This window comes from Cotesia glomerata, linkage group LG6, assembly GCF_020080835.1.
Source record: "Cotesia glomerata isolate CgM1 linkage group LG6, MPM_Cglom_v2.3, whole genome shotgun sequence".
Taxonomy (NCBI): domain Eukaryota; kingdom Metazoa; phylum Arthropoda; class Insecta; order Hymenoptera; family Braconidae; genus Cotesia; species Cotesia glomerata.
The window spans coordinates 12,184,432-12,193,961 of record NC_058163.1 but is presented as its reverse complement, the minus strand read 5'-3'; the positions used below and the strand labels follow the sequence as shown (position 1 = coordinate 12,193,961).

Here is a 9,530-nt window from a genome sequence, read left to right as displayed (position 1 = left end):
TATTCTGCAAAGACCGGAACACGAATCTTGTTGCTGCGCGACTATACCAAGTGATATTTACTACTACACTGTATCCCTACCTATAGCCTTACTTGATTTCCGGAATACCTGCTTTATCCACCACTGTATTATCATAATATTATCAATTATGAACTAGAACCAAATAAAATAATTTTGAGTTATCACTAGAGGCAAGAAAAGACAGCTTATAAGACTGCGCTTTTGTGACGTTTACTTAGCGTAGACCCCTTTAAAATAAATAACGTCACAACGGATATATCATGTATAAGATTTGAATTACTGGAACAAGTTTCAAAGATATCTTACCATCAAGGTAATTCATTGGGTCAGCAGCTAGAGGATCAGTTTAGAGAGTGCGAGATCTACGGTTCGAATCCTGCTCGAACTCGGATTTATGTTTTTTTTTGTAGATCTTGCCTGATCAAAGATAAACAGGCCTGTTTAGGTGTGATTAGACCTGCTCATGCCTGGTTATTTTTCATGTCTGATCAGGTCTGATGACTCATACCTGTTGTAACGGAGTGATCGTTACCCGTTTAAAGTCCTTTTATCCGTACTCAGTTAGTTATCGACGGATCACAGTGCGCCGTGATCTTAAGCCCTCGTAGTCATAGTTTGAGACTAGTAAGTGAATCCCCAAGGTGGAGACGCCGGCATAGTGGAAGTGGGGAGAGCAGAGAAAGAAAGAAACGCACCGACAAAATTCTTAAGAGTTATTGTGACTGAGCTTTTGCACCAAGCTTATGCACCAACAGAAGCGGCAAGCGAATATGATATCGAAGAATTCTACACTACAATCGAGAAAGCCTTGAACACAGCACACACAACCACAATACTAATGGGAGACTTCAACGCCAAGATTGGAATTCCTAAATCCGATGAATATTTGGTTACTAAAAAATACGGATACGGCGAAAGAAATGATAGAGGACAGAGACTGGTAGATTTTGCGCTCTAATATAAACTAATGATAATAAACATTTGCCTTAAGAAAAAACTAAGTCGAAGATGGACCTGGCGATCCCCTAACGGACAACACAGAAACGAAATCGATTTTATTCTGTCAAACTAACCAGGAATATTCCAAAACATAGAGACGCTGAACCTGAACTATCATTCAGACCATAGAATAGTCAGATCTACAATAACACTAACCAAACGAAAAATATCTAGAGCCAAAATTACAAATAGCCAAATCAGTCAACTTAAAAGCGAAGAATAAATAAACAAGTACAACAAAAACCTAACATCACAGTTATCTGCAACTCCAACTATATGCATAAACAACTCGGTACAATATTACTACGACAGGATAGAAAAGGCTAACACTTTTAATTTAAAACAAGCCCGCCTAAAGAGTAAAGAAAATAAACAACACAAAATACTATCAGCAAATACAATAAGGCTACTAAAAAGAAGAAAGGAACTACAGAGTACTAAAAACATATTACGAAGCAAGAAAAATGAACTAACCGCACTGTATAAAGTAGTCAATAAATACATAAAAGCAGATTACGCAAAATATAGACAAGACACAATAAATGAGCATGTACGAAGCACTGGAAGTACAAAGAAGGCCTATAAAAAACTCAGAACTAATACAACATGGATAGAAGGACTGAGAAAAAAAGACTCAGAACTGTACACCAGAGGTGACATCATTGATACTGCAACAGAATTTTACAGAAACTCATACAGCACCAGACCCAACAAACATAATTTTCGACACAGAAATAGATGACACACAAGAAAGAAACATTAAACCAATAGATGCAACAGAAATAATTGAACCAATAAAGAAACTAGAGCTAGACGAAAGCCCTGGTTCAGATAATATTACAAACGAAGCACTGAAAAAAGGACACATAACTTTGGCTGTGCCATTAGCTGAACTATTTAACATGATTCTGCAAAATTCTGAAACACCGTTAAAACAGTTATACCTTAGCAGATTTCGTGACCCCCTAACCAAGGTATACTATTTCGCGCCAGAGATGATCTGGACGCCACCAGGAGAATTTATCGATGTTGAATTCACTCGGCCTCCTGGAACCGAGTTACTTCAGCCAGCTTACACTCAGGGAGTGGGTAATCCAAAACTTGATTCGGTCACAGAATATAATTTAATTAACTAATTATTACTAAGTGAGAGGAAAGAGGCTCGGTTGTTGAAATTATTGGCACAGATATAACAATAAAGAAATTTATTTCCAATGACTCGACAATTAACTACTTAATCAAATTCAATAAAGGAGAAGGCTCGCAAGGAACCCCTCGGATCTACTCCTCCTTTGAATTTACGCGACGACTTTATTTTTAATTAACAAACAAAGGATTTTATCAATTTAGTTAACGAATTTAATAACAATAAAAACCCAAATAATTGATTAAACGAAGTTAAGGCAGCTTGCGTCGCGGTTCCGTGAAGTTAAGTCGTCCTCAGCGGGTAGGCTCTCCATGAACAATCCCTAGAAATAGAATAAATTAATTAATTACCTGGTCTTGGCCATAGCCTGATTAACACACAACTGAACAACTTTTAGGATGCTAACCAGTTAGCTTGCAGACCAAAAACTAACTGAACTAAACTATCACTAACTGAGCCGACCCCGTCTTCGCTAATACAACTCGCTCCGTCTGGATAATGATTTGCCTTTGACTACTTTGGAGATTCTAAGAGTTGGACGCTCGAAGATCGACTCTAACGACTCGCTCAACTGACTGGAGCTAGGCCCCAAGCTCCCCACTCCGAGAATTAAGACTAGCGACAGCGCCGCCGATTGGCTAAAAATGAAACTGACGAAGGCCGGTACGCAAGGCTTCTGCACGAGCACGAGTATATCAAAATGCACTGGTACACCGTCCCAACAGTCCGAATCCAACATCATATTAATATATAAAAAATCTGGAAAACAGTTGACCCTAAAGGCCATCCCTGCAACTTCCCGCTAGTTCCATAAATAACATAAAATTGCACGTATGACGTTTATGAGCTGTTCGAGCTCAAAAATATAATTTCTATATTATTTCGAGCTCTCCGAGCTCATAGAGTTACCTGTTCTAAGCTCTCCGAGCTCAGAAGTCTGAGAGAAGTTTAATAAAACAGTATTTTTTGAATTTTCAAACTGCAATAATTTCTGAATGAATGAATCGATTTTCACGCAGTCGGCAGTATTCCACGCAGTTTTTCAGAATATATGATATGCTTTTGAACACAAACTGATCAAACCGAAAATCTTAGAGAAATTTGAAAAATTCACTTTTTCCAAATTTTTCGACAACGGTAACTCATGAACCAATCAACCAATTTTCACGTTCTTGGTGGCGATCGACGTGATTTTTTGGGCTCTAATAATTATTTTGTTTTATCGAAAACAATCCAAAAATAAATGTCGAAGTTATGTGAAAAAAACATTTTTTTCGAAATTTTTCGTTTTCGATAACTCTCGAACGAATCAACCGAATTTGACGGGACCGGTGGCAATCGACGTGGTTTTTTAAACTTAAGAGCTGAATAGTTTTTAAAATTGATCGGTGAAGCAGTTTAGAAGTTATTCCGAAAAAACGATTTTTTGAAAATTTTATTTTTGAGATTTCTCAAAATCTAGCGAACCGAATCGATTCAATTTATACAAAATTTAATGGCAATGATACTCTTTGAATCGTTACCAATTTCGATCCGATCGGCTGAGCCGTTCAAAAGTTATAAGAGGCTTACACACACACACACACACACACACACACACACACACACACACACACACACACACACCGTGTCGGGCAGCTGGGCCCCGCATCGGGCGTCTCCCCAGGTGGCGGATAGGGGAATGCCCGGCAGAAATGTCAGGTACCGAGGAAATAAAATACTCGGGGTGGACCAAACCTAGCCAACAACAATATGGAAATGTCACAGGACTTTCAAAAATCGTTTACCACACAGGGGAGGGATACCTCAGTGCCGGCGAGGGAAGGCGTGCAAACGGGCCTGAACTTGTCGTCATCAAGCGACCGTTTGGACAGTAGGGTGGACCCCATGGCTCTGCTGTCTAGTAATGCTACAGGGAGTAAGACAACTACCCAGATGGAAGTAGATGGACAGCTATTAAAAGTTCCTCCAAAAAGTGGAGGATTTTTTGCTCCCGTCACTATGCAAACCTACCGAGAAAGGATTAACTCTGTACCGACCGTCACTGGCCAACAGTCACCAATGTAACGGTTTGGCAGCAAGATCGAAGAGTTAGCCGACTTCATCAAAGACAAGAGGAATCTCCACCATGAGATCAGGAAATTAGTTACCTCTATCACCACGGCATATAGGGTGGCCAACAAATCTCCAGGCATGTCGGCGTCAACGACTCAAACAACTCCGAGTCTGACCAAAAAAACACAGCCACTCTTGGTCACTCCTAAAAAAACACCACAGCAAGGAAAAGACAACAACAAGAAGAGGTAGCTGTCTACGCCCAGCCCTTCTTCAGCAATTGACAAGCCAGCACAGAAAAAAACAGCCCAGGATGATACCTAGACCAAAGTGACTTGGCAAAAGAAAAAGAAGCAAAGTGAACAGGAGCCAGCGGCAAAACCTACTGAAGCTCAAAACCAGCCAAGTAAGGTGTTCAACCGATAGAAAAAACATTCAATAGAAATTTATATGAGGAGTTGCGCCTTCGGGCTTGATCGCTCCAACTCGTGTAAATTCGTGTCACACCATGGCTGTCGCTCATGCGCGCCTTGGTTAGCGGGAGAGAAGCCGGCTCGCGTGGCCGGCGGAAAGCAGTTGTGCTTGGACGCTTGTACTAGTACGACTACTCTGAGTCTATCGTTTCTGATTCACTATATATACTACGCATTTACTATAAAACTAAAGATATTCATTAAATATTATTAATTTCATTAATTTCAATTACCAATTAAATTCTCGAATCATTAAATCTCATTAGTAACTATTCAGTGAGTTAAATAAATCAAAATTAATAAGTGACGCCACGCGGTTATTGCGCGCCATTTTGAGAAAGGATTGCATCAGCCACGCGGCTTTAGTCAATCCATAGTTAATACGCAATACTTATAATAAATTACATTAAATTCATCGTTAGACATTTAACCATCATTCTATCAAATCAAATTTCATCAACTATTTAATTCTGACATCAAATTATCTAATTAGTTCCTACACTAATAATTATAATCTATCAGTATTTACACTGACGTTGTACGTCAATTAATTAGTATTGCACTATTAATCGACTCTAGTTAACTTAAAGGTTAGCGTCAATTCACGAATTCTGAATTAATACATTTTACGTTTCTAAGAAGGTTGAGCTCACCTCGTTGTGTTGATTGCGACGGCAATTTACACATAATCTTATTCGCACTACACGCTTTGCGTTCTTACTTGTACACTTTTTCATTCGAGGAGGTTTTTTCTCAGTGCAACTGAGTTTTCCTCCTCTGGGGATAAATAAATCTTCATTTTATTCCCCTACAAATCGACGCACAATTTATTTAATATCCTAATCCCAAATTAACTATAATTTTTAAAACAATTACGGAAACTATCCTAAGTGGATAGTTTTCGACAAAACATAAGGGTAGTCCAAAGAAACCAAGGAAGAAAAAAACAAGAACAAAGGCTGTGCTTGTCCAACCAGCTGAAGGGCGAACGTACGCCGACCTCCTCAAGGAAATTAAGGCCAAAGTTAACCCGACAGAGACTGGAGTAGACACGGCTGTTTTCACGGCTGCGATAAAAACAGCCACCACTAAGATCGGTACAGTCAGAACGCTCACACCAAAAAAACGATCAAGATCCTTGACTTGGATGGAATCTTCACCGAAAACGACGTCCGTGAAGCACTCAAACGTGACTTTACCGACAGCCTGGAGATAAAACGTGTTAATTCGACAAAACCTACACCAGGAGGAAATCGGGCAACCTTCTGCGAGATAGATGAGGCTAGCGCGATCAAGATCCTTGACAAGGCCCGTATAGTGATCGGATATGTTAACTGTCGCATACGCCCAGTTGCAAAAGTAACCCGATGCTTTAAATCCCTTGGTTTTGGACACCAAACAAGAAAGTGTACGGGACCGAATAAATGCAAATGCTGTTATAAATGTGGCGGAGAAAACCACAAATCTGCAGACTGCACGGAGAAGCCAAAATACTTCCTCTGTACACCGGACAAGGAAGCTCAAAATGGCTTATGTCACATTTCTGGCTCCGGGGCTTGTAAGGCATTTCGCACCGCACTTGCCGAAGCTACGAGAGTGCAGAACTGACGCACATACTACAAGGAAACCTGAATAGATGTGCATTGGCGCAGAACTTACTTCGCCAGCGAGTCTTTGAAGAGAAGATCGACGTTTGCTACGTCTGCGAACAATATCTAAACATCTAAGGTAAAACATGGTTCGCTGATAAGTCTGGCACAGCGATCTGGATAGTAAACTCGAAGAAGATCATCGTCAACAACAACGGAAGCGGAGCAGGCTTCGTGTGGATAAAGACCCCTACGACCTACTTGATGGGCGGGAGTAACTATGACTCTCTTAAGGGAGTGAGGGCGAACTTAAGAGAACATAGTTAAGCAAGCAATTCCCTTTCCGTGGGTCCCGCCATAAGTAAGGTAACATTGAAAGGCATCCCTCGATGCGTTACCCCAAACCAAGAATTGCCACTGCGCTTTCGGTTGTAGGTGTTACCAGCTCCTACAACTTAAATAAACCGGTCAGGAAAATACGGCAAAGCCTCGGATAGGTGACGCTCCCACGTTCGGTGGTCACCAAACTCTTTCGACCGTTCGACGGAGCGCCAGAGTAGCCAACCGCGTTTCTCCGAACGAGCTGCTATCTGACGCTCCCGTCCATCGCCGGCCCGCGAATTCGGCATCGCGATCGCGTTCGTGTAAGCTCGCGGAAGCATTGCGTATAGAACAGCTAATGCCTCTAGCTACGCGACCCTGTTTGGTTAAACTCACGCGATTGAACCTAGAAGAGGTAAATCCAAGTAGAAGGGGGGTTTCCGAATCTTACTCGCGAAGCATCGACCGGCGAAGATGCCTAGGGACGACTAAAAACACCCTCAGAGGGTCCGCGAACTCGGCAAACTTAGATGGGCTCGCGCCGGGCGTTAGGTCGAATCGAAAGTCTCCGCACGCGACCCGGGGAATGGAGGCTGAAGGTTTTCGGGTTTTGCAGGCGAATTTGCGGAACGACAGAGCAGGGACCCTGGAGGCAAGTCAGTTGTGGGAGGAAAAACGTATTGATGTTCTCCTCTTGCAAGAGCCATACGCAGCGTACAGTAAGAATAATAATAGTTTCAAGATACCTGGGTTCGGTTGCGGCATACAAGTCGCTGCCGAAACCAGGTCCAGGCCATATGCGGCTATTTGCTTAACAAATCCTAAGTACCAACTGCTGGTTCTTTCACAGCTTAGTACAACTCACTGCGTATGCGCTCAGATCGTGGGACCTGACACAACGTTCTTCGTAGTCTCAGCATACTTCCAGTATAAAGACGAAATAGAAACACATTTGGAGCATTTAGAAAAGGTGGTCCGAGCACTGAGAGGGAAACGGGTCTTAATATCAATGGACGCGAACGCGAAATCCGAGAGATGGGGATCCAAGACTGACGACGCGCGTGGCGAAAAGTTAGAGCAGTTTATTGACGCACACGAGTTAGAGATAGTCAACAACGCGAGGGAGGGTCCGACGTTCGAATCAACAAACGGGAGTTCGTATATCGATGTGACACTCGTCACGCCTAAAATCGCGAGTAGCATTCTAAGCTGGTCCATTAAGAGGAGTTGGGTGCAGAATACTGACCACTACCCGATTGAGATCACTCTGGGGGCTAAATCGGGGGAGGAGGATGGCGTACAGGCGGACCCCAAAAGGTTTAACTTAACGTTGGCCAATTGGGAAAAGTTTGACGAAGTCCTCTTCACGTGTGCATGCACAAACCTTGAAGGCCTTGGAGTGGAATCAGTTGAGGACGTGGAAAGGTATGCCTCTGCGCTTGGCAAATCAATTTTAGAAGCTTGCGAAGCCGCGATACCACGTAGAAAAACCCATGTAAAATCATACCCATGGTGGACCAGAAAACTAACACACGCGAAGAGGCTAGTGCACAAAGCTAGGCGGGTATACCAAAGGGAAAGGGACGAATTAGTCAAAAATACCCTAAGCGTCAAATACAAAACATTACGGAAACAGTACTCGACAGACATAAAGCGAACGAGAGAAAGCAGCTGGCGGGACTTCGTTACAAAGAAAGGGAATCAAGAGAAGTGGGGTCCTGTTTACAGGATCTGCGCTGAAAAAGTTAGAGTCAAAAGTGCAATGTGCACACTAAGTCGTAACGGAGTATCCTCGGAAAACTTTAAGGAAACAGCCAAGTGCTTTCTCAACACGCATATCGTAGACGATGACCAAGACAATGAAACCCTCGATCAGGAAAAGATTAGAGCCAACACAATTCTACCACCTGACACCGCGGACGCCGAACCGTTCACCCCGTGCGAACTGGACAAAGCCCTAAAGACATTAAAGAACAGGAAGGCCCCGGGGCCGGATTTGATAGAAAACGAGGTAGTTAAACGCGCAGGGGTTATCCTTCGCGATCAGTTTTTAGAATTGTATAATGCCTGCCTGGCACAAGGAGTATTCCCAACAGAGTGGAAGAAGGGGGCAATAATAATGTTAGTTAAAAGCACCGACAAAAACGCAAATGACCCTAAATCTTACCGGCCAATTTGCCTCCTTTCGGGGTTAGGTAAAGTTTTCGAAAAACTTATTAAGGCGCGATTGACTACCACAGTCTTAGCAGAAGGGAACATTTCGAGCCGGCAGTTTGGCTTCACAGCCAAAAAGTCGACGGAGGATGCAATCGTGGAGATGCGCCGACTTGTAGACTCTTCAGAGAAGAGGCTAGTGGTCGGGCTTCTCTTCGATATCTCGGGCGCTTTTGACAACGTGTGGTGGCCGTTAGTACTCGAAGGTCTCAAGGCCAGAGGCTGCCCTAGAAACATATACGAGGTTATTAGGAATTACTTTGAGGACAGATCGGTCGCGCTGTCATGGGGATTTGGTAGTGAGTCGAAAACGCCGACGCGAGGGTGCCCACAAGGATCAGTGCTGGGACCATTATTTTGGAACGTGATGTTCGACGCTCTCCTTCAGAGACTCGAACAGACAGAACACGGGAATAAATTCGTTGCATTTGCTGACGATTTGCTCGTCATGATAGAAGGCTCCTCAAGAAGTGAACTGGAGCGTAAGGGTCAAATAGTAGTAGATATGATACTGGAATGGTGTAATTCCGCAAAGCTCGAACTGTCGAAGTCGAAGACTGAAGCCATCTTCCTCAAGAATAAGCTTGTGTATCGCGGTCCACGAAAGGACAAAAAGAGCCCGCACCCCTATGAGGCAAAAGGAAAACAGAGGAAGCCCAAGTACGATAAACCGCCAAAAATTACGATAGGAGAGACCAACATTAAATTCAA

At 42.9% G+C, this 9,530-nt stretch overlaps 1 protein-coding gene across 1 annotated transcript in view; it reads right to left on the bottom strand.

Moving 5' to 3' along the window:
• Positions 1 to 2,431: 2,431 nt before the first annotated feature.
• Positions 2,432 to 9,530, bottom strand: part of LOC123267921 (cold shock domain-containing protein E1-like) — a 40,835-nt gene continuing 33,736 nt past the window's right edge. The window contains exon 10 of the mRNA XM_044732809.1: positions 2,432 to 2,489. Within this exon, the coding sequence (XP_044588744.1) occupies positions 2,450 to 2,489 (40 nt within the window). The 3' untranslated portion in view covers positions 2,432 to 2,449. The remainder of the gene's footprint in view (positions 2,490 to 9,530) is intronic.